Here is a 23,848-nt window from a genome sequence, read left to right on the forward strand (position 1 = left end):
TCCCTTGCTCTGCTTAGACACAGTGAGTCCAAGTCCCCTTTGTCCCTCACAGCCGCTCACTCCCCTAGAGCAGTCCTCAGTTTGCGCTCTCCATCCTGCCTCGGGGACAAGCCAGCATGCACCTGTGTAGGCGTGGAGTCCAGGCTTCCCACAGCCCTCCTGTTGGTCCCAGTGGTCCTCCAGCCAGCCAAGGGGGCTCATCTCCCCTGTGTAGGACCCCAGGGTTGGGGCCCAATCTGTGGCTCACAGCACTCCCTCCCCAGGGCGGGTCTCCACCCATGTATCTTCCCCTTTCCTCTGAGTTCCCTCCCAGTGGCACAGGTCCCAGGCTGATTGCTTTTCTTCCCTTCCTACCCAATTACTTGTGGATCTTTATCCCAGCCTTAGTTGTACAGAAATCTTTTTTGCCAGTTTCCAGTTAGTTTTCAGTGAGAAGTGTTCTTCATGTGGATGTATTTTTGATGTGTTTGTGGGGGAAGCCGAGGTCCACATCCTCCCCCTCTGCCATCTTGATAGATCTCCCACTGTTGTTAACTATTTTTTGAAGGTAAAATATCTTACATTCTTATGGAAGATTTTATAGATGGATGTGTTTATGTTATACTGTCTGGTTGTAGGGAAATCCGGAGTGTATACACATGTATTAGGATGTCTGTCTGCTTTCCTTGTAAACGATTTTTTGATTTGTGACCCTGTTGAGTTTGTGACCCCTGGACTTTAGACAGGATGCTTATTTCAACAAAGGAATCTCTTCTCATTCAAATGAGAATCTCATTCTCATTCAACACAGATGTGAATTCATGGTTACATGAATACTTAGCAGCTATTTCGGGGTCAGAAGTGTATGGTTTCAGATTGCTTTTTTGGTGTGACATTTACAAGTCTACCACTTAGAGTTTATTGTACACCTTTAAAAGTAGTGGTTCCCCAGTTGTGTACAATAGAGTGCTGGTAAATCCTAGTAGGGGTTCAGTAAAGCTTTTTGTGTTTCACAAGGCATCCTCATCTGTAGGCTTTCCCTGGTTGTCTAAAACAGAGATTCATAAGCTCTGGCCCACAGGGCCAGGGCCTGTGAGGTAAGAGTGGTGGTTATGCTGTTAAAGAGTTGTGCAGCCTAAGCGGGCTTCCCTGGTGGCGCAGTGGTTGAGAGTCCGTCTGCCGATGCAGGGGACACGGATTCGTGCCCCGGTCCGGGAAGATCCCACATGCCGCGGAGCGGCTGGGCCCGTGAGCCATGGCCACTGAGCCTGCGTGTCCGGAGCCTGTGCTCCGCAACGGGAGAGGCCACAACAGTGAGAGGCCTGTGTACCGCAAAAAAAAAAATAAAAAAGAGTTGTGCAGCCTACAGACACAGACGAATTTGAGGCACAGAGAACTTGCGTCTGGCAAAGCCTAAAAATATACTTTCTAGCCCTTTTCAGAGCATGTTTCCTGACTGCTGAACTGAAGGAGTACAACTTTTTTGTCTTTATTCATGAGAATAGAGAAATATTAGAACATTAGCACTATATGGGACTTTGGGGAGATCATTAAAATGTACATTAACAAAAAATTACTCTTGAGATCAACACACCAGGAAATGACTGCCCTCAAAGAGAGGGTGTGTTACACTCACAGATTCCGGAGAGGAGGGAGCACACCACGCCACGGGCAGCCACGTGGGGAAGCAACAGAGGCAGTCGGGAGGCAGAGGAAGGAAGAGGAGAACATGGGCCAGAGCCTTTGTTGTAGTTGACAAGGGTAGGAGTGGGTGAGCAGGCTTAGGATTGGCTGCTTGAATCATTTCAGTGGGCTCTGAGGTGTGGGGTTTATCTCTACTTAGCTGGTACCTGGCCCTGGGATGGTCAGGGCAGGGAAACAGTGGCCTGGAGTTTAAGAGCTCCATATAAAGGAGGCTGTTGGGGGTTTGGTTGGCTTGCATAGGAAAGGCAAGCTCAAAGGAGAGTAGTTTGCTATCTCTGGGAACTGTCTGGCCCTGGGAGGGGCCTTCCCCCCAGAGTTAGTAAGATCTTAAGATGTCAAAGAATCAAAAATACAGAATAAAAAGACATGATCAGTATCCTGGGCCAATGTCTTCATTTTACACATGAGGAAAGTGAGGCCCCAGAGGGAATTTGTGTGCCCCAGACGCCGTAGTCAATGCGAAGAAGATCAGGTTTCAGATCTAGACCTCCCAGTCCCCTGTTGTTTGTACTTATCCAGCAGAGCCACATTTTAAAAGACACCCAAGTGAATATCACAGTGGATTTTGAAATAGGATTGTTTTAAGTTTCTTTGTGTCACATTTACCTGTAAGAGTGGTCCAGTTCCTCAACATACTTGTCTTCAGTGTCGTGTGGATCTGATAATAGCACACGCGTGATTCTCCTTTGTTTCCCTCTGCCATGATCGTTAGGTTCTGGCACTCCTCTCTCTCTGTTTTTATCATTGAGGCAGCTCTTGGCACAGTTCTGGTTAGTAATATCCTGGTTGCTGACCTGTGCCTTCCCTCACTCTCCTGGATTTTGAACCCTCCTCTGCTCATGACTTAAACCACACTTACAGGGTTGAAATCCTTCCTTATTATGTTAATTATGATATAACGCATCATCCTGTCTCCTACAGGAACTAATGTAAGTCTTTTTTTAAAAAAAAAAATTTATTTTATTTATTTATTTATTTATTAGTTTTGGCTGTGTTGGGTCTTCGCTGCTTTACGCAGGCTCTCTCCAGTTGCCGTGAGCAGGGGCTACTCTTCACTGCGGTGCGCGAGCCCCTCACTGCGGTGGCCTCTCCTGTTGCAGAGCACGGGCTCCAGAGTGCACAGGCTTCAGTAGATGTGGCGCGTGGGCTCAGTAGTTGTGGCTCGTGGGCTCTAGAGCGCACGCTCAGTAGATGTGGCACACGGGCTCAGCCGCTCCGCAGCATGTGGGATCTTCCCGGACCAGGGCTCGAACCCGTGTGCCCCGCACTGGCAGGCGGACTCCCAACCACTGCGCCACTAGGGAAGCCCCTAACGTAAGTCTTTACGTAAGCACTCATGGAATAGGTATTAAATAAATTCTCTCCATCCATCCCAGTCTTCTGATAGAATTATGGAAGGACACCAATCTAAAGCCTTAGGAGTTTGATCCAAGGCATTCTGTTTTCCTTAGTGCTTTGTGAGGAAGATCAACAGTAATTGATCCAAATCTGTTTTGGTGTTTTTTTAAATCTTTTCAGGAAATAAAAAACTCTTATGTGAGTTTTTCCTGGTGCAAGTGGTAGTACTACTTCTGCTTATTTTCTTCTATTATCTTGTTCATCATCACAGAGATTTCCCCTAAGTTCCTGGTGACTTGGTACACACTTTATTGCCTAACCTTACTGTATGGGGATCAGTTGGGTCCATTGAGACTGTTTATCTCGGTCCTTAGAAACAACTTAATCTCTTGAATCTGTTTTCCTATAGCAACCCTGTATGCTGGAGGCTTACTCACTTCAGTTATCCTCTTCTGATTCTCATGGGACCAGTGACAACTTTCCTTATGGAGTGGCAACCAGGGCCTGGCCAAGAGCCCAACATGCTGATGTGTCTTTGGTCACATGGTGCCTGGGCTTGAGCCACTCACTTGTCGTGTTGGAAGCCAGCATTTAGTTGAAGTCTTTGGTCAGAGCAGTCCCTGGCGTTTGGGGGGCTACAATCAACAATAATTCGCAGTTCCTTCCTTCTTTATTTAAATAGATGTTAAGGGATTTTTAACAGAATGCCGCCTAACATTTCCTCTTGAAGTAGTTCCTTACTTGCCCACAAGAAAGTTCATTTGTTTCTTTTCTCTTCTTCACAAAGTCTCTTGAAGGTTTACAGTTCATTTCCATTGTAGAATTATGGAACTTCAGGGCAGAATCAGCTTTGATATTTTTCTACCTATAGGAAAAGTTAGTATTATTCATTCATTCATTGAGTCACCTCACAAATAGTTGTGTTCTCTGAGTTGGACAAAACATACACGGTCCTGATTTTCATGGAGCTTATGAATGCATGGGGGTAATAGACAATAAACAAGGAAATCAGTTTAAAAAACCCATGATTTCAGCTAGTGATGTAAGTGGTGTACAGAACAGTAAAGCGGGGTTAGAGAATGGAGAGTGATGGGCTGGGGTCAGCTGTTTTCAAGAGGGTGGTTAAGAGCTTCTTTGGGAAGGTGACAACATACAAGATTGAGGTGACGAGGTGCATTAATGCTAGCTTCATTATTAGAGAAGCAAGCCTCTGATTTTCTGCACCTTTCAGCTGAGGGGAATAACAGCAGTGTCAGGTGCTGCTGCGAGTGTAGGTAAGATGAGGATGGAGAACTAACCGTTAGAGCTGGCAAGAGGAGTGATTTCTTAGGGGTTATTTTTGGTGGCATTCAGGGGCAAAAGCCTGGTGGAATTCACTGAGAAGGGAATGGTGAGGTGGAGACAGGGAACATCAGTAATTCTAAAGAGAGTTTTGCTATAAAGCAGAGCTGGAAAATGGGGAGCTGGAGGGAGATACAGGATCAAAGCAGTTTTGTCGTTCTGAATATTTTAGTGATGTTTCTATGTTGATGAGGATGATCTAGTGCAGAGGTTGGTAAACTACAGCTTAGGGGCCAAATCCAGCGCACCTGCTTTGGTAAATAAAATGTTATCAGAACACAGCCACACTGATTCATTTATTTATTGTTTGTGGCTGCTTTTGTGCTACAGTGGGAGAGCTGGGTAGTTTTGAAAGAGACCGCATGACCTGCAAAGCCAGGAGTATTTACTTCTGGCCCTCAACTGGAACAATTTCCCAACCCTTGATCTCATAGGAAGGGTAAAACTGATGAAGCAACAGGGTGAGCAGTGCCTTGTTAGACTGATATCCTTGCCTCCTAGAGGGGTAGCCCCCGCAATGCTCCCTAAGGGAGAGGTGTTAGAATCCAGTGCACGGGCGCAGGGGTAATTGAGCCCGGAAGTTAGGAAGTGATGCTCTGCCTCTGGGATGCTTGAAAGTGGTGCAATTAGTAGTCATAAAACTGTCTAGAAACTGGGTGCCTGAGGGGGGATTAGAAAAGAGTTTGGAAGTGATGAGGTCATTGAATTGAGTGGTCAAGGTACTGAATTCTTATTTGGGTAACTGGAAACTATGTTCTGTATTCCTATTTTTAGACTATTTATAAAAACGAACTACTAAAGCCTCAATGTTGTCTACATATTTCTGTTTGGGGCTGTTGCCATTTGTTACTATCCTCCGTTTCCTACTTTCAGATAGAGAGTAAAATGATAACTATTACTGTGATTATTGTGGTCATTATTTTTTATGAGTTCCTCTTTTTATACTTGCGTTTTAAAAAATTATTAAGACATTATTTTCTCTGTGGAAAATGCGTTATATTTCCCTTATTAAACTGTTTAAGCATGTTCAGAATTACTATTTATTCTTAGCTCTTTGAGGTAGGACAGAGCTCAGTCCTCTCTGGAACCCTGCTTAGAGGTGTTTTTTAGCCTGGGTCTTCTATCTAGAATAGATATCTTCTGCCTAGAAACATATCTAACAATAGAATGTTGGTTAAATCTCAGGTGTACTATGTCCTTGGCCATAATTTATCACCTGCTCATTACTTGCTCAGACTTAAGCGTTAGAGACACAGTTTGGGCCTGTGATTCTCCATGTCTTCCCTGGTGCAGCTTGATGGAACCTTGGAGTGGTGGGCAGTGTGTGCAGCCCATAGGTCCCTGGTCATCTCCTCCTCAGCTGTTCACTGTCAAGAGCCTTCGGCTTCGTGCGCCCCTAGACAGAGCCAGAGACTGTTCTGCAGACTCTGTGGCCATTGTAGAGATGACATGAAAGCACTGGGAAGATAGTACTGCTCACATACCACAGTTCTTTTAGCGCAAGAGTTTAGCCTGGGCTGTCAGAGTGTAATGCGAATTCTGGGACTGCATTCCAAGCCTCCCAAGTAGTTGAACACTGGGCTTAATTCAGTGGCAGGCTCCTCAATTCCCCAGTCATTATTAGGGAATGAGTCAGTCGCGTAGAGAAACCTTTCTCTGGGTTTTGTGCCAACAGTTTTATAGGTGTGAGTCCGCAGTGAGTTTTCCTGCCAGTTCTATGAGGAAGTGAAAGCTCTAAGTGGCCTGTGTGCCAGTAGAAATGAGACCTTCCCCTTGGACAGCTCTAGGGTGAGAGTGTCAGTGTCCATGGCTAGCTGGCAGTCATGGGCATTGGTAAAACCAAAACCTTCCGTAGCTTTCGTAAGCCATTGCCATCTAAATATTGGTATCCTTCAGTGGAACACTTGATTTCTCATTTACATATAGGGTATGCCGTCAAAGCAATCTACTTTATTCTTTACCATAATAAACAGTTTTCCATTTCTTTATCCAGCCATCATAGGCATCATTATCTTTAGGATTTAAAAGGAGTATCCTTTAAATTATTTGTTTATTTAACATCAGATTAACATCTTCATTTAATTGGTTCGTTAAGGAATATGTCAAGATGACAGTTGAACCAATGGCCTCAGACCAGAATATTAATGTATGATATGTTTATTTTGACTGATGCATTTATTTACCTTTGCTTGGTGGGAGTTTCCAACTTTTCTTATTGGCGTCTTTGATTTTTTTGAGTCATCAGCTAATGCCTTTTGGTTATTTTGTACTTGTAAAACAAATTTGTTTTACTTCTGATGGTGTTAAAATGTGCAGCACTGGGGACTTCCCTGGTGGCGCAGTGGATAAGACTCCACGCTCCCAATGCAGCGGGCTCGGGTTCGATCCCTGGTCAGGGAACTAGAGCCCACATGCATGCTTCAACTAAGAGTTCAGAGGCCCCAACTAAGGAGCCCACATGCCACAACTAAGAGCCTGCCTGCCACAACTAATACCCACCACAATCAAATAAATAAATATTAATAAATAAATAAATAAATAACTAAAATGACTTGGCTGAAGAGGCCCACCAAGTCACTAAAAGAGCCTTCATTTAAAAAAAAAATGTGCAGCACTGAAAATGGTGGCAAAAGGGAAAAGATAACATTGGCAATGAAACATTTCCATATTTCGTACTTATACAGTTATTAGGTCTCTTTATGAATCATAGTTAATTTAGGAACCTTTGTTTACTTGGTTATTACAGCCAGCGAACCATCGTGGCATCCTAACTGTAGAAATAACAGCTAAACAAAGTCTTTTGATGTGATCGGTGTACCTTCTGAAGTCTGAAAGAATAAGTCCCCTGATAATTTTTGGCAAGATTTAGCCTCATATTTCTGTTGTCATGTTTGCACTTTCTTTTGGTGATTTACCAAGGTAATGGACCATTTTAGAATTAGCAATGTACTTATGCTGCAGACTCGTCGTTGTTGTTAATCTACTGTTGATGAAGCCAGGCGTTGTCTGAATCCATCACATACACCTGTCACTGTCAGTCATCTTTGTAGAACAAAGTGAAATCCAACCGAGTGGAATGTAACATGAGGCACAAAGCACAGATTACCAATTCAGTCCTCTTGTCTCAACACCAAACCCTCTTCCATGTCAGGTCTTCTGATTTTATATGATGACAGTTATTGGTCAGAATATATTACAGTGTTTGCTGTACAGACGGGGCCTTTGTCATGTAATTAAAGAGCATGAGAGCTGCCAGACTAAACAGTGGTCTGAGTTTCAAATAATGTTCTGAGACTTCCTTGGCACATTTTTATCACCATCTCGAACATGTGTTATTACTTAGCATTCTTTGCCATAGCTAGATTACAGAGGAAAAAAACCCAGGCAGTGAAGGAGACTAACCCTGGTTCTTCAAGGAGATAAATGCCTCCGAGGTACCTTGTACCCTCAGAATGCACCATTTTTGTGTGTGCATCTCTCTGCTTGTACTCATACATCCTGCTTAAACCAACTGTTTACAAAGTCAACATAATGGTCAGCTTTTACGGACAGACTTCATTAGTTACCTTGAAATTCTAAAGAAGGGTAGGCCCAAAGGGCAAATGGACAAAGAACTTGAAATAAACATGAAAAAAAAGAGCCCCCCTCATTAGTAATCAAAGAAAATTCCACTACGATGATAAAAAAAAAACATCAAACTGGTAGAGTTTTTTAAAAAAATAGCACTCGTTCAGAGGCTAGTGAAACATCCACTGTCATAAATTGGTACATCTTTTATGACAGGCAAACTGACAGTATGTATTAAACCTTAAATGTAGCCTTTGATTCCACTTCTAGGAATTCACCCTAAGAAAATAGTACAAGATATACACAAATACTTGTATACAAGAATGTGCATTAAAACATGATTTAAAACAGCAACAACAATATTAGTAAAGACAGCTGGTATCTGTCTTTACAGAGAGCTTTGTATGTACCAGGCAGGGCTGGGTGCTTCACAGGCACAACCTTATTTGCTCCTTACCATCAGGAAGGGAAGTAGGCAGTGGTATCACACGGGAGGAAAGTAATGCTTGGAGTTATGTGTGCAGAGCTAGGAAGATCGAATGAGAAGTTGAACTCATTTGACACGATTCCTTAACCATTACATTTGTTTTTTTCCCTAAAGAATACTAGTAAAAAGTGGAAAACAGGGTTTCCCTGGTGGCGCAGTGGTTGAGAGTCCGCCTGCCAATGCAGGGCACATGGGTTCGTGCCCCGATCTGGGAAGATCCCACATGCCGGGGAGCGGCTGGGCCCATGAGCCATGGCCACTGAACCTGTGCGTCTGGAGCCTGTGGTCCGCAACGGGAGAGGCCACAACACTGAGAGGCCCTCGTACCGCAAAAAAAAAAAAAAAAAAAAAAAAGTGGATAACAGGGGTCCATCAATAGAAGACTCGTTAAATACAATGTAGGGCAGAAAAGTATACAATGGAATATTACTCAGCCATAAAGAAGAATGAAATAATGCTATCTGCAGCAACATGGATGGACCTAGAGATTATCATAGTAAGTGAAGTAAGCCAGACAGAGAAAGACAAATATTGTATGATATTGCTTATATGTGGAATCTAAAAAAATGATTCAAATGAACTTATTTACAAAACAGAAATAGACCCACAGACAAAGAAAACAAACTTATGGTTATCAAAGGGGAAAGGAGGGGAGTTTGGGATTAACAGATAAACACAACTATATATAAAATAGACAACCAACAAGAATCTACTGTATAGCACAGGGAACTATACTCAATATTTTGTAATAACCTATAAGGGAAAAGAATCTAAAAAAGGATATATATAAAGTATATGTGTATATATATATGTATAACTGAGTCACTTTTCTGTACACCTGAAACTAACACAACATTGTAAATCAACTGTACATCAATTAAAAAAAAAGAAAAAGAAGTTGACCCTAATAACAACAACAAAAAAAGTATGTAGGTATGAGAACTCATACTTTAATTGAATATGTGATCACATGGGAAATGTTTTAAATACATTTTAAAAATCCCAATATATGTAGGATGATTTGAGTTTCTCTCTCCCCCTCTACTGTGATATAATACACGTAACGATCTATTAAAATAGGCGGATTCCAGTTCTAACCCCAGATCTATTGTTGGCTTTGTGAGTGAGTGTGAGCAGGTTGCTTCACCAGCCTAAGCATCAGTGTTTTCCTCTGTAGAATGGACTCAGCTATGGTTATTACACATTAAACAAGGCATGGCTGTCCAAGCAACACAGAGTACATGTACAAGAAATGGTAGCTATTATTTTAATGATGAGGTTGGTCCCATGTCTTATATGAATGAAAAAACAAGGAAATAATACATTAAAACTTATTATTTTCTTAGAGTGCTGGCATTATAATATTTTATTTGTAATGCTTTGCTATTCTCCCAAACGTAACATTCAGTGTATTATATTTTATGCCTCCGTATTTATATATTTTATAGAAAAAATTTTATATAAATAGCTACATACAATTATTATGGTTTTTAATAATTTTCTATAATCAAGAAAAAATACATTTGTTAAAACACATACACACAGAGACACAGGCTGGCGGTTCTTATCAAAAGTTAAAATGTGAATGACAGTCTCTAATCCATCTTACGGTTTTTCTGGTCAGCAAGGTAGCCTTTGGTTCAGTAGTTTCAAGTTGATCGTCACTCTCTATTTTTGTCTGTTAGTACCATAGTATCATGGATTGATCTTAGAAGTAGCCCCTGAAATGAGCTTGGGGATACTGAAATTATTCAGCGTAATGAAAGTACAGTTTATAGGAATTGGGACTGAAGCGAAGGTCTGAACATCAAGGAGGTTGAGCTGAGTGTTAAGCTGTTCTTTTTGACCCTTTTCCATTCCACTCCCATTGACGTCCTTGCTTCCTACCTCCTGTGAACTTTTGAGACTTCCAGGTTTTCTTTTTCTTGCCAACTCTTTAAATGTTGGTGTTCCATGGGTTTCTGTCCTCAGCTCACTTCTTACTACTCTTTCCAAACTTAACTCACTTCTTCTCCAAACTAGCCTTTCCCCCATACGTTAGCTTAATATTGTATCTTAGAGCAGTTAAAAATCATGAAGTCTGAAACTGATTAGCTGTGTACCTTGGATAAGGTTCCATGCTAGTGTCCTCCTCTATAGAATAGGTTACTCATTCCTACCTCAAGGTAAGGATTAAGTAAGAGGTGAAGCCCTAAGCCCAGTGCATTATTGCATAGGAGCTTCCATAGATGAGATCCCTTGCTGTGATGTTTGTTGTTCTGGTGGCAGTCATGGCGGTGGCCTCCAGGTAGGACAAGTCAAGCACCTAGAGTCATTCTGAATTTCCTTCCTCCTCTGTCTCTCCTGCATCCAATAGATTTTCAAGTCCTGTTGATACAACCTCGTTGGTCTTTTCCTATTTACTCCTGCTTTGGTTCTTATCACCTCTTATCTTGAAAGTGGTCATTGGCAGCTACCTGACCTTAGTGTTCCCAGTCGTTTTTGCATTCAGTCCATCCTCTCACTGTAGCCTGAATAATCATTGTAAAAAGGTAAAGCTGGTGATGGCATCATTTTGCCTAATCCTTCTCTTAGTGGTACCCAGTCACCTAGAGCAGGGACATGTGCTAACTCAGCAAACTTTTTCTGCAAAAGGCCAGATAGTAAATACTTCGGGCGTTGCTGGCCATATGGTCTCTCTTGCAGCTACTCTGTCATTGTGGTGTAAAAGCAGCCATGGACAATATGTAAATGAATGAGCATGGCTGTGTTCCAATAAAACTTTATTTATGGAAGCTGAAATTTGAATTTCATGCAGTTGTCATATGTCATGAAATATTCTTCTTTTGATTTTTTTCCAACCATTTAGAAACCTAACAACTTTTCTTAGCTCGTGGGCCACACAGATACTGGCTGGTGGCAGGGTTTGGCCTGTAGGGTGGAGTTTACCAAATAAGTTGAAGTTCTTCAGCATGGATAACAAGATCTTTTGTGATCTGCCCTGGTTTATTCCTCCAGCCTGATCTTTTTAAAAAATTATTATTATGTTTTAATGCAGACTTTATTTACTTATTATTTTTGGCTGCATTGGGTCTTAGTTGCGGCACACGGGATCTTTCCTTGCGGCGTGTGGGCTCTTTGTTGAGGTGCACGGGCTTCTCTCTAGTGGTGGTGCGTGGGTTCCAGAGGACGTGGGCTCTGTAGTTTGCGGCACACGGGCTTAGTTGCTCCGCGGTATGTGGGATCTTAGTTCCCTGACCAGGGATTGAACCAGTGTCTTCTGCATTGCAATATGGATTCTTAACCACTGGACCACCAGGGAAGTCCGCAGCCTGATCTTCTGTTACCTTCTCCTTACTTCTTCCACTTATTCAATAAACTCACCTTTTCTCTGTCCTTAATGAGTCATCATGTTTTTGCTTTCTCTCATGCTGTTCCCTTTGCCCAGGGCACAACTCATTCTTAGCTGTCCTCCCTCCCCTTCGACCCTGTCTTCCATCCACTACTTGTAGATAACCTACTCCTCTTTCAAGGTTCAGCTCGAGCAGAGCTTACTCTGTGCAGTGAGGACACTCATGTCAGCTGCCTGGGTTTATATCTCAGCCCCACTTCTTGTCTCTCGATCAGTTCTTTGTCTCTCAGTTTCTCGTCTGAATAAAAAAAGGAATTCATCATCATCCCTGTGGTTTCTCTTCGTTAGAACCCACTGAGCTAGCACGTGGACAGCACTGGGAATCATGTTTTTCACATAGTTATTGTGCAATCCACGTTTACTCTGCATCTCAGATAGAAGAGACTATTTCTGTTGTCCCTTCTGTACCCTTTATAGACATCTGTCATAGCACTTACAATACTTGATATGGCTCTCGGCCCAGTGCATTGCATTCAGTAGTAATAGGTACTCAGTAAATGTTTATTGGGTGAATGAGAGAGAAAAGGGAGAAATCTTAGCTTGACTTTAAGTGGATTCCAAAACAAAAATCTCTTGCACGTTACTAAGTAACAGGACAAAAAGGAGCCACAGAGAATAAGGTTCATTAAATTGAAAATAAATTTTAAAATATCTTATATACAATGGCTGTTTTTTAGTATCGGGCTCATGTCCATAGGAGGAAAGAAATGCCACGTGGACAGTCTAGTGGTCCTCTTAGGAACCTGTGTTCCTGCCAATCCTTTCTCTTACTGATTTGCATTTCTTTCTGTTCCTTCCCCTCCCCAGTCCTGCAAGGATGAGCACAGTTCTTACCTGTGGTTTCAACATGTGGAGCTGTGGGACCAATACAGAATTACGTCTTGGAAAAAGTGCCAAGGATTCAGTGAATTATTAGAGTAAGGAGGCCAGCTGCAGAGCCACGGGGTTCAGAAAGACAGAAGGTGAGGGCTCAGGACCCAGGCAGAACAGAAAGCACTGGGCTGGATGTGGGGAGGCGGGGCCAAAGCCCTTGGCTGGTTAACAAGAGCGTTGTTGCCTGTGCAGGGACGGTTTGTGTAAAGCCGAGGACAGAACGGGACTTTCAGGCATATCACAGCATCTAGAATTAGAAGGAGTCAGAGATGTCTTGTCAATGAGCAATACACTGCGTGGAGAGCCTCTTGACTACTGTTCTTCCTTCTCACCTTCTGTACTTTCTGTGATAGAAACATTCTGTTGCCTGGATTCATTCAACAGATGTGGATTATCACAGGGCTGTATTGGGCATCTATTGAGGTAATAGGTAGAAAAGCATGTTTGAAAGTTGCTAATGTAAAGTTCTTCTGTTTCCACCTAAAACCTCCTTTCTATTGGAAATCGTTTGCTTTATACATAAGCAAAGTGTCTCTTACTGAAATTCATATCTTTTTCATCTTTTTTAAGCTCGTGTGCTAGCTTATTTCTGACACTTTCTCAGCAAATGAAGCAGTCAACTTTATAACTTGGATTAAGTTATTTTTATATTGTTTATGTTTTGTGACCACTGGGGTGCAAATTTCCTCAGGGAATAAGTAGAATGCCTATACTAAGGAGGATTCTGTAGATGTTGGTAAAAATGACTACATCTGAAATTCTCTGTGCTAAAGCTGCTCAAATCTTAACCCTGCCCCTTCTTTTGGGGAAAAATAAGTCTTTATATGTGTACCTTTATTGGTAAGACTTCTGCAGTTCTCTGCAAGAGGATTAGCAAGCATTGCAAGCAAAGGCAAACATTTCAAGGAAAAACCTTACAAATATTCTTGCTTTCAAGATAGACATAATATCATGCCATAAGTAAACATTATGAAACCATTTCCTTTTGAAGTTGATTCACTGAACCACTAATTTGAAATGCAGCTTGATGTTAGAGACCTTTTATTTTAAATGACTGTTGTTGGTCCACTAGACTGGTAAGTTAGGTGAGCCATAAGAAACACAAAAGCTTTGTGTGTAGTCTAGCACTCAGTTATTAACAAATATGAAATCTAAAACTCCTAACCAACGTTGTTGGAAAGCTAACAGACATCCAGCATCTATTTTGGGTTCGTACACAAGTTGGCCAGAAGCAGCTTATTCAGAGAATGAAATCTGAATTATTAAAAAAAAAATGGAGGCGGGGGTAAGATGGAATTGGGGTTGGGGGGAAGGTCAAGTTTATAGTGGGCAGAATTCTAAGATGACCTTCAAGACTCCAATCCCATCTTCTCTCAGTGATTCAGTTAAACACTAACTTAGTCCTGTTGTGAGGGGATATTGCAGATGTCATTAAGGTCCCAAACTAGTTGACCTTAAAATACGGAGATCATTTGGGTGGCCCTGACTAATCATATGAGCCATTTAAATCTGGTCTAGAGGTCAGAGACAGGTAAGCCAAAGAGATTCGAAGCTTGAGAAGGATTCTACGTGGAGGAGATTCTCCGTTGCCGGTTTTGGAGATGGAGGGAGCCACGTGGCAAGGAATGTGAGTGGCCTCTAGAACCTGAGAGGGACCCCTAGCTGACAGCCAGCAAGGAAATAGGGGCCTCAGTCCTACAACTGCAAGGAACTGAGCTCTGTCAACAATGATGGAAAATGGATCCCTTCCACCCTCTAGATGAGAATTTAACCCAGCTGGCATCTTGATTCCAGAATTTTGATACTCTGAGCAGATAACTCAGCCATGCTGAGCTAGACTTCTGACCTACAGACCTTTGAGCTAATCAGCAGGTGTGCTTTAAGCCATGAAGTTTGTGGTCACTTGTTGTGCAGCAATAGAAAACTAATATGAGGCCTCTGTCATGTCTCCTTTGCATCCCTGTAGTAGCCTATTAACTGGTCTCTCTGCTTCTAGACCAGTGTTGCTCAAACTGGTGAAGAAACAGTTTTTGAAATTCCAGTGTGTTGCAGACCAGTACTGTGGCAGATCGTGCAGAGGGCTGCAAAAACATCTCCCGTCCCTGTGCTCTTCTGTCACGTGACCATGCCACGCCCTCTCTCAGGAGGCTCTAGTTTCCTCCACCTGAGTCTGGGCTGGCCTTAATGACAGGCTTATAACCTCTTACCATTTTCAGGGGATGCCCTGTGTTGCAAGGCTGTTAGAAAAGGCCATGCAGCTTCTGCCTGGTTCTCTAGGAAGGCTCCTCCTTGGCACTCAGCTGCCATGCTTTGAGAGGCCATGCCACGTGGAGAGGGCAGTACTGGGTGATCCAGTCAACGGAATTAACAGCCTTCCTTGAGTCATCGCAGCCCAGACGCCAGACATGTGAATGAGAAGCCTTCAGATAATTACAGCCCCTAAGCTGGTCTAGTCAACCCCAGCCTTGTGTCTTCCCAGCTGAGGCCTCAAACATCGGGGACAAAGACAGGTCATCCCCACTGTGCCCTGTCCAAATTCACGACCCACAGAGTCAGTGAGTGTCATAAAGTACTTACTGCTTTCTGGCACTACATTTGGGATTGGTTTGTTATGCAGCAGAAGATAACCAGAATAAACATTTTAATAAAATGCTGTGAAAGCGAAATTATAAAAGGACAGAATATAAGCAGAAAACACAGAGTGTCACTGCTATGCTACTCTGTCGGTCAAAGTAGTTACAAACCTGCCAGGATTCAAGAGGAGAGGATACAGGCCCCACTTCTCAAAGAGAGGAGACTTGAAGAATTTGGGAGCCATTAAAAAAAAATTTTAATTTTGAAATAAATTTAGCCTTATCGAAAAGTTGTAAAAATATTACAGAGAATTTCCATATGCCCTTCACCCAGCTGCCACTAATGGTAACATCTTATGGAGCCATAGTACCGTTGTCAAAACCAGGAAATTATCATTGACGTAATATTGTTAACTGATCTGCAGATTTTATTCCAGTTTTGCCGGTTTTCCCAATAATGTCCTTTCTCTGGTCCCGGGTCTAATCTAGGACCCCACAGTGCATTTAGTTTTCAGGTCTCCTTAGTCTGCTCCAATATGGGACGGTTCTCACCCTTCCCTGTCTTTCATGACTAACGCTTTTGAAGTGTACAGGTAGTTATTTTGCAAGATGCCCCTCAAATTTGCTTGAATTTTTTCATGGTTAGATTAGGGTTATGCATTTTTCACAAGAGTACCCCAGAAGTTATGGTGTGCCCTCCTTAGTGTATGATATCAGGGTGTACATGATATGTATGTCTTATTCAGTATGTCTTATTCCTGGTGATGTGAAACATGCTCCTTGGGGAAGGTGCTCCCTGCCAGGGTTCCCCACTGTAAATACCTTGTGGATAGATCCTTGGAGACTATGCAGACTATGCAGATATTCTGTTTGTCATCATATGTTGCTGGGGCCTTGTTATAAAACTGCCACAAAGTTCAAATTTTTTTATCATTAGATCCAACAGATTAAAACTTAATCTTGCCAGTTTCTGTCATTATGGTGTCATAGATGTGGGATGTTTGCAGACTGGCTCTGGTCTGCAGACCACACTTTGAGGAGCAATGTTCTAGGCTGCACTGCTTCACCAGTTCCTTTATTCCTATTACTGTCAGACTGGAGTTTGAATAGCAAATCCAACGGTGTCGTTCTTCAGCTTAAAATTCGTCAGTCTCCCCATCCTTTTAGGGTGCAATCCAAACTTCTAAGCCCGACGGTCAAGGCTACATCATTCTGCTCCATCTTTCACATTGTCCCTTTACTAGTTAGACTTCTCCGATTATCCTCACCATTGTATCCAGGTAGGCACACCTGGCTCCTCCACACACTGTAGCTGGCCAATCCCCTGTCTTTCAAGGCTGATGAGCACCTCTTTTCAGTAGTCTGGGCTCACTAGGTTTTCCCCACGTCTCGTCCCCTGTATCCTGTGCATATATCTCTGATATAAGTTGAATTTTGTTTTTATGTTTGGTTATGTATATGTCAAGCCATTTAAAAATTTTATTGGAGTATAATTGATTTACAATGTTGTGTTAGTTTCAGGTGTACAGCAAAGTGATTCATTCATATATTAGCTATATCATATGATATTTGTCTGTCAAGCTATTTGACTTGACTGAGCTTAAAGGCATCGATTTTGAGTTATAAGATTAGCCCATGACAAGGGTTCAAGAGTGTTAATCATAACTTGAGATAGTATCCAGGAAGAAATGTCTCCAGTACTAAATAAGATCTGTGTGACCAGATGGATTCCAGAAATGCAGAGACAGTGTGTGGAGAAGCCCTTTGGGGAGGACATTGTCCCTGTTGGATAGGGTTGACTGTTGGGGCTCTAGACTTGTGGCCCTTTTTCCTGTGTATGGTCTCTACCCCAGGGGTAGATAAAAACTTCAAGCGAGGAAGCAAACTCAAGACAGTGCAGTTCCATGGGTGGACCCCTGTGTCTCTGTAGGCCTGTTTTATTGCTTTTGGGGACCACTTTCTTTGTCCTGCAAAACTGAGCAAAGAGCAGGTGGAGATCCTCTGCCTTCCTCTCCCTGTACCTCCTAAGTTTTAAAGGAAAATTTTAAAGAATGCTAATAATGGTTTGAAATTCAACCCAACCTAGTGTGATAGCTCTCTAAACAGAACGGGAGTGATCTCCCTGTACAGATTTTTCCTGTGTTGCAACTAGTCTTTTATATCTAAATATTGCTAGGCTTACTTTATATTTAGCCCTATTTTCAAAGTATATGAAATGTAATTGTGCCAGAAAATAGAGAAAAGCAAGGCCGCCATGATTCCATAGGTCACCGCTAATAACTTTACCTCGAAAGCAATTGTCCTTTCTTACATCAAAAGTGTTGACCTATTATTTAAAGTATACATTTTAATCTTTTTGGTAATCATTTAGCACATTTTATGATAAAATCTTCTTAAAATTTGTGCTCATAGCTTCCAGAGATAAATTTCAACTAAGTATTTATCAGAATTTAAATACATGGTATTTTAGATGAGTTATCAAGCATTAATAAATACATGAAGATGTTATCAATAAATGATTTATCAATTAAAAATTATCAATAAATAATTTATCAATAAATAGATGTTTAAAAATTTCCCAATACCAATGGCAACATTTACTTTAAGAACAGGAGGGAGTTAGGATGCCAAATAATGTATCCTAAAGATTTTCATAAGTTCATTCAAAATTTTCTAATTCAAACAGCACCTCTTTTGTTAATAACATAAACCACAGATATACAAAGTCCCAGACAATCTCCTGTAATAAAACCTTGTAAGGAAGATTCTTTCACCATGTACAATCTTATCATTAAATTACACTGTTGAGGGGAAGAAGAACGCCCCTCCCCAAGAAAAAACCCAAGGTAAAGTAGTCCCAAGAATGGAATTTGGAAAGGGCAGTATATTTCAATTTAATCATCTGGAATTACTTAAATACAGTGTGCTTAGATGGCTAACATAAAGGAAGAAAAGTTTACTGGTCTACAGTTACTGTCTTCACAATCCTTTGAAGATTTGGGATAAGTTCAAAAAGATCTCTACTTTGTTTTTGGTTTAAAAAATTCACATAAATCTTTTCCCTTCCTGTCCTTCAGGCTGTCTATAAACCATAGAAATTTCATTCGTTTCAAATTCAGGACATAACAGACTCATGTAGTAAGATGATACTGGTCGTTTAAATCATGGGGGCCAACCACAACAGAGCCCCCGGATAAGATAGCCTTTGGAGGCATGATTTTCCAAAGTCTCTGTGATGACTTAAGACCTGCTGCCTGAATAAATCCCTGAGAACCGGCCGCATCCACTTTGTTTAGAGGTAAGCCTCCTCCTCCCTGCTCTACAGAGGCCTGAGCACCGGAGCTGCTCCCCAGAGGACCAGGTCAGAGCAGGAGAGCTCCATTACTCAGAGCACATCAAGGGTTGATCATTTGAGAACCGAGCTACTGATTGGACTTATGATGGTATGAAAGGAGATGCTTAAAGTAAGGAGACGTATTTTTTAAAATCAAAATTTAAGAACATATTGAAAACTATGGTCTCTAAAGCAGTCTAAAATCTGTGGATTTCAGATATATTATATACAGCTCACAGTAAAACAAAATGCATTTTATGTCACTACCCAGTACACGTATTCAGACCTATAAGTGAAATAAAAATGCCACGGACAATACTGTGTGTGACACCCTTGGATATTTTCTATTGTATTGTTTTAAATTAAGAAAATGCTAGTCAATAGCCGGTAAACTCATTGCCCACTTATCAGTCACTTCCCATGGTCTGGAAAAATGCTGCCTCAGATAGTTGTAAGTGTATGCAGCCACCGTTGTCCCATACCTGCTTTAGAGTGCTTTGGGGATTACATGTGAGGTTAGTTCACGAGTCACAGAAAATGTCATAGAAAAAAAATTTTTTTCACTAAAAGTGATTTTATTTAGCTTGAGTTCCCTTTTTATTTACCAGATGTGGCTCTAAATTATGTGTTAGTCAAATCAAAGAACAAAATTTTTCTGGTTGATTGTGTTCAGAAGAATGTGAGGATCGAAGTGTTAGAACTTGAAGGGGACTCAAGAGGTAGTGCAGGCCAGCCTGCTCGTCATGCAGAGACCAGGAGACGAACTAGTTGCAATTTTTAAGAAAGAATTAAGGTCGTTTATGTGATCATATGTTAGTAATAGAATGTATTTTAAAATACCATCACAGAAAGGCTGGTGTTGTGAGTGGCTGCTTCTGGATCTGAATGTTGGGGTAGGCTGTGATACAGGGAGCTGTCACTTCTAGGTACCATTGGGGAGGCAGTGGTGCCTGTGTCCCTGTGACTTTCTTGGCTGTGGTTGCTAGGGCCACTTGGAGATGTATGTGCTTGGCTCTTTCAGCCTGGGCCTAATAAAAGTATATATCATAAAAATTGAAAAAGACCTATTTAGCAAACGATATGGTTAACATCTAGGAAGCTGAGCAAGAGGATTAAGAATGTGCTGAGGTAAAGTTGTGCTTGGTCCTGAGTCTGTGCATTTCCTGTCCTGCCCAGGCATGGTATAAGGAGCTCCATCCTCACATCTGAGCCTTCAGTTGCCCAGGAAAGTGAGAGAATGTAAATGAATTTAATATTTGTGGTCAAAACCTTTTCCCTCTAATATATCGAGACTACAGAAATCATCGCGTTTATTTGTGCTAGATACTGAGCTAGGGCTTTCTAAGTGATTCAGTCTCTGAGACTTCTCTCTGTATCTCACTTTTCCTTAACAGATATTTGTAAAACGCTGTGATCTTTTTTTTGGCTAATCTCATAGGCTTTTCTTTCATCAATGTATTATCATAGACAAACAAGCTCTAGGGAGGCCAGACGATAAATTCCCTTCCTGTCCTCCTGGTGTTTTCTGTGAAATAGACAAACAACACATACATGCAACGAAAACAACATGCTTGTCTTAAGTGCTGTAGTTTATCCTACAAAGTAAATTCTAATCAAGTTAAGGAACCTGATTGTTTTTTTAAACTGGAGCAGGATCAGAAAATTATAGCTTGTGGGCCAAATATGGGACACTGCCTGTTTTTATAAATAAAATTTTATTGGAACACAGCCATGCCTATTCATTTATGTATTATTTATGCCTGCTTTTACATTATGGAGACAGAGGTAAGTAGATGCTATAGAGACTGTGTGGCCTGCAACGCCTAGAATATTTACTATTTGGCCCTTTATAGAAAAAAGTTTACTGACCCCTGGAATAAAGGAATATTTAGAGATTGAAGTATTGTCCTTAAAAAACTATCACTTTTGAATCAAGGCTATTTTCCCTTAAGTAGCATGAAAAAATTCTTCTGTTACAAACAGATGACAATTTATAACTAGGTTTGATGAGAGAAAGTGCCTAGAAACTATTGCGTGATTGATGTCTACCTTTTTTAAAAGATCATTAAAAATCATTGTACATTAAATCATTAATGCTGAGAAGATAGCTAATGAGGCATATGAAAGATTACAGTGTGGCATGCTAATAATTTAACCACAGGGAGGATTGGTTACATTATTTCAGCTGGCATTGCCTACTTTGACAGTCTTTATAATAATTGTGAACTTTAATAAAATTTTACATTTATAAATATCAGTCTGAGGTTTTACTTGCTACAGTTCAGTGAGGCTAAGCTAATAGTCATTTGCAAAGAAGCCTCATGTTTCTTGTGTTTAGATGTAGTTCAGTGTATTAAAATGAGTATTTAGTCATAATATTTTCCGGTCACAGAATTTAAGCAGTAAAACATGGGGCTGCAATGCTCCATATCAGGGTAGCAGTTTAAATAATTTTAAAATAATTAATAAATTATCTTTTCATTTTTTAACAGACTTGTGGAAGAAAGCAAACTGATCCCACGCATTTTTGATGTAATTCTGGTAAGAGAAGAAATGTGCGTCCGAAATTCAAGTGAAATTTAAAAGTTTTTAAAGTTTTGACCACGTTGTTTGGTTGGGTTCTAACCCTAACTCTGCCCAGAAGGATTGTGTGTCCATCATGTCACTTAACCTTATTAGGCCTCAGTTTCCTTGTATGAGCTCTTGTCTAGCTCTGAAATTGTATAGGGATGCTGTTTAATGACCTGCCCTCTTTCTGAAAATCCTTTGCATTTTATTTCTATAAAGTTAAAAAATATGTTGTCTAATATAGAAAGAATACTGTATCTGAGGTTGGTTTGTGGAGGAAGGGTAGAATGACGATCACTGTGCTTCAATATGAATTTTCTGATTTTCACCATGAAGCTCTCTGACTTTGTCATCACTGGGTCAGATCAACAATTTTATGCCTATGGGCAGAAGTTGTCTTCTTCAGAATGTAGAATAGCTTAGCTTCTGTACACCATTTTTTCCATTCATAGAACACAAGTTGATTGAAAACCATCGGTTAAAGAAGACCTTTCCTCTCTGGTTCCTATGTGTAGAGAATAAAATGGGACGTAGGGTTGGCTTTTCTCACTTCTGATAAATCCCTATTTATACTAAATAGAAATCTGAGAATTAGGCTGAAAACTCAGTTGGTACTTATAGCAAGGGAGTGCCCTTAGCCAAAGAAGTGTTCTCTTGTACCTGAGTGGGTTGTCCCCCCCTTACCAAAATGTTTCCCTCCATAGCTGACTGACAGTGCAAGGGACAAAGGAGGGGGACATACATGTCTGCAGTCAGATCAGCCGAGCCTGCCTTGGTCATCAGTAGAGCAATAGCTGTTATTGTCTGATAACCCTACCAATGGAAGATTAGCCCTGTTTAATCATCCTAAATTATTAATCTACAAGTTGTTTGCGTGCTGATAGGGCTGTCTGGTAAAAACGTTATTTTTCTTAGCTGCAGATCGCCCTTTTTTTGGTGAAGAGCTGTTGGGTTTGCTGAGCTATTTGAGTTAGGCGGGGAGTAGGGGTGGGCATGGGTAGTATTCCCAAAGCACGCTCAAGTGACAACAAGATGACCCAGAGCTGCCATGCTAAGAGAATTGTATTGCTTCAAATAGTCAAAGGGGATTTTAGAGGCAGTATCAGGAGAAGAAAGGGAGAAAAAGGAGATGAAGAACCATGGAGATCATCAGCTGTCTAGTGGGGATTTTTTAAGCTTTCCCAGTGGTATGTGCATCTCCCACCTTCAGTAGGAGATACATCACTTGCTAATTCGTTGTGGAGTTGGATTTGTTTTTGGAGGGCCACGGGTGCCGTTAATGTTGGGTTCGGCTGCACGGTTGGGCAGGGGGCAGGAGCCAAAGCTGTCCACATTCAGCCACCTCTGGCTTGCACTTGAAAAGAGACTTGGTGCTGCAGACAGAGAGAGCTGGAGCTAGACTGGACCTTAAACTCATGGATGTGACTCATCCCCTTGCTGTGCCAGGAGGGCTTCTGAGCTGCTGAGGTCAATACAGCTCCTTTTGTGACTGATAGAAAGTTCTCTACCCAGCCTTTGGCAATCATCTCAAGGTCTAAAATCCCACACCTGGAAAATTCTTCCGTGTATGTTACCGAAACCCCTCCATACGTGATGAATCTTTGTATAACAAGCACCTAGCAAGGCTTCATATTGTGCAGATGTTTAACTGATTAATGCCACCATTGAAACCCCTGTCATTGTGTTGTAGCTGTCGTTGGGGGTGCGTAGAAGTGACATATACTTTCCAGGTCAGGATTTCAACTTGTCCTGAGCCCTGTGACCTCGGAGGCATTTCTGGGAGGAGGCTTTTCCTCCTGCCGGAACAGCTCCATACTCAAGTGTTTTGTAGGCCCTTATTTTGAAAAGAGGTCCTGCTGCTAAGAAAAAGTAAAGAAAAAAAACAGTTGGAAATCACTGCTTTTTGGGACAGGACTTTTGATGTGTTTGAAAAACATTATTGAATCCCTATTCTATTTTTGACTTTCTTGAGTTGAATAATCACTACTTTTTTCTCTGTATAAATACATTTTTAATCAATGAAGTATCTTTGTAGCAGTTATCCTATGAACTATTACCTTGTCCTTTCTAAATTTTTGTCACCGAGCTAGACGTAATATTTTATTGATTCTATGCTGTACTTTTTTTTTTTCCCCTCATATTTTAACATTTCTGAATCCAGGCTATACTTCCCAAACCAATGACATTTTACAGTTGCTTTCAGCCAGGTGACCTGGTTGTCATTGCCTTAACCAATTCACTTCAGTTTTATTTTTCTTTTTATTAGTGCCCAAGAACGATATATTAGAAAAATATATGTCTAAGTTTAAAAGAGCTCTTTCAATAAAAATAAAATGAAAATTCTAAGTAATAAGAAACCATGCCATAGTTTAATTGGCAGCATTTTTCTTCTGTAGTGCTTGATAAAATAATGGTGTATCTTAGAACTGATGGATTCCTGGATTCAAGAAAACACAGTGTATACTTCAGTTGGGTTTGGTTTCTAAGTTCAAGGGCCTAGGTGGTGTCTGGCATATATATAGCAGCTTCTAGCAATGGTTTGATCAGAACGAGACGTAATGAAAAGATTGTACGAGACCCTTTGGCTACTGCTTGTGTCTTTTAGCCACTCATTAAAAAATACAACAGCATTTGACTCGTTTAGCTGGTGGTCCACTGTGACCTCTTGATGATTTTTTTCTTCACTCTTAGCA

The 23,848-nt window shown here is 41.2% G+C and overlaps 1 protein-coding gene across 12 annotated transcripts in view; it reads left to right on the forward strand.

Annotated features, from left to right (window-relative positions):
- Nucleotides 1–23,848, forward strand: part of ULK4 (unc-51 like kinase 4) — a 518,222-nt gene that overhangs the window by 201,529 nt on the left and 292,845 nt on the right. For all 12 annotated transcript variants that reach the window (XR_016394710.1, XM_089919133.1, XM_022563634.3 and 9 more), the window contains one exon: nucleotides 21,080–21,128. Coding sequence is in view for 11 of the 12 variants with exons in the window: in XM_089919133.1 (XP_089775259.1) it covers nucleotides 21,080–21,128 (49 nt within the window). In the remaining variant the exon portion in view is untranslated. The remainder of the gene's footprint in view (nucleotides 1–21,079; nucleotides 21,129–23,848) is intronic.

The sequence above is a fragment of the Delphinapterus leucas genome, chromosome 10 (genome assembly GCF_059928025.1).
Source record: "Delphinapterus leucas isolate spDelLeu-1000000601 "Yukka" chromosome 10, BTC_Dleu_Yukka2, whole genome shotgun sequence".
Classification (NCBI taxonomy): domain Eukaryota; kingdom Metazoa; phylum Chordata; class Mammalia; order Artiodactyla; family Monodontidae; genus Delphinapterus; species Delphinapterus leucas.